The sequence below is a fragment of the Nicotiana sylvestris genome, chromosome 3 (genome assembly GCF_000393655.2).
Source record: "Nicotiana sylvestris chromosome 3, ASM39365v2, whole genome shotgun sequence".
NCBI classification, from domain to species: Eukaryota; Viridiplantae; Streptophyta; class Magnoliopsida; order Solanales; family Solanaceae; genus Nicotiana; species Nicotiana sylvestris.
Genome location: NC_091059.1, coordinates 139,066,028 through 139,066,992, shown reverse-complemented (window position 1 = coordinate 139,066,992; position 965 = coordinate 139,066,028). Strand labels below are relative to the sequence as shown.

The 965-nt window shown below is 43.1% G+C and overlaps 1 protein-coding gene across 1 annotated transcript; it reads right to left on the bottom strand.

The window, feature by feature from the left end:
• Nucleotides 1-230: 230 nt before the first annotated feature.
• LOC138888084 (uncharacterized) lies at nucleotides 231-647 on the bottom strand. Its single transcript, XM_070169891.1, has one exon. The coding sequence runs from the start codon at nucleotides 645-647 to the stop codon at nucleotides 231-233; it is 417 nt and encodes a 138-aa protein (XP_070025992.1).
• Between the last annotated feature and the right edge of the window lie 318 nt (nucleotides 648-965).

The following is a 965-nucleotide window of genomic DNA, read 5'->3' as shown; positions in this document are numbered from 1 at the left end:
TGCCCCAGTTTAATGGGTTGAAGTTTCTAACTATTGTTTGCGACGACCGGCTGAAATTACTTCAGAATTTTGAGGGTCCTCCTCAAAATTCTGCCCCAGTTTCCAATTGCGAGGGGAATGAAAATTTTATTAAATTATGACCGAACCCATAGGGCTGCCTATGTATCCCCTTTTAAGAGGGAATCGGGTCAGGCGTAGTTCAAATACATCATATAAGGAAAGCATGAAAATTACACGTAGTAATGTTTGACTGCATCTGGATTAATTGGTTTTGACCAGACTTCTCCGTCCATTTTTGAAAGTATGAGGGCTCTTCCTGTCAGAACTCGGTGAACCATGTATGGACCCTGCCAGTTGGGAGAGAACTTCCCTTTGGCTTCATCTTGATGAGGAAAAATTTTCTTTAACACCAATTGTCCCGGTGTTAACTGTCTCGGCTTGACTCTTTTGTTGAAGGCTCTGGACATTCTGTTCTGATAAAGCTGACCATGGCAAACTGCATTCATTCTCTTTCCATCTATAAGGGCTAGTTGTTTATAACGACTTTTTAACCATTCTGCGTCGTCAAGCTCAGCTTCCTGTATGATCTTTAGGGAAGCAATTTCTACCTCAGCGGGAATGACAGCCTCTGTACCGTAAAGCAGCATATAAGGGGTTGCCCCGGTTGATGTGCGGACTATGGTGCGATACCCCAATAAAGCAAATGATAGCTTCTCGTGCCACTATTTATGCTTCTCTATCAGTTTCCTCAATATCTTCTTGATATTCTTGTTGGCAGCCTCTACAGCTCCATTCATTTGAGGCCGATAGGCCGTGGAATTCTTGTGTATGATCTTGAAAGTTTCACTCATGGCTTTCATCAAGTCACTGTTGAGGTTGGAGCCATTATTAGTAATGATTGATTCTGGAATCCCGAATCGACAAACGATGCGGTCGCGGACAAAGTCTGCCACGACTTTCTTAGT

What these genes read in the sequence shown, in the direction of transcription:
- LOC138888084 (XM_070169891.1), bottom strand. Translation starts at nt 647, where the DNA reads ATGCTGCTTTACGGTACAGAGGCTGTCATTCCCGCTGAGGTAGAAATT.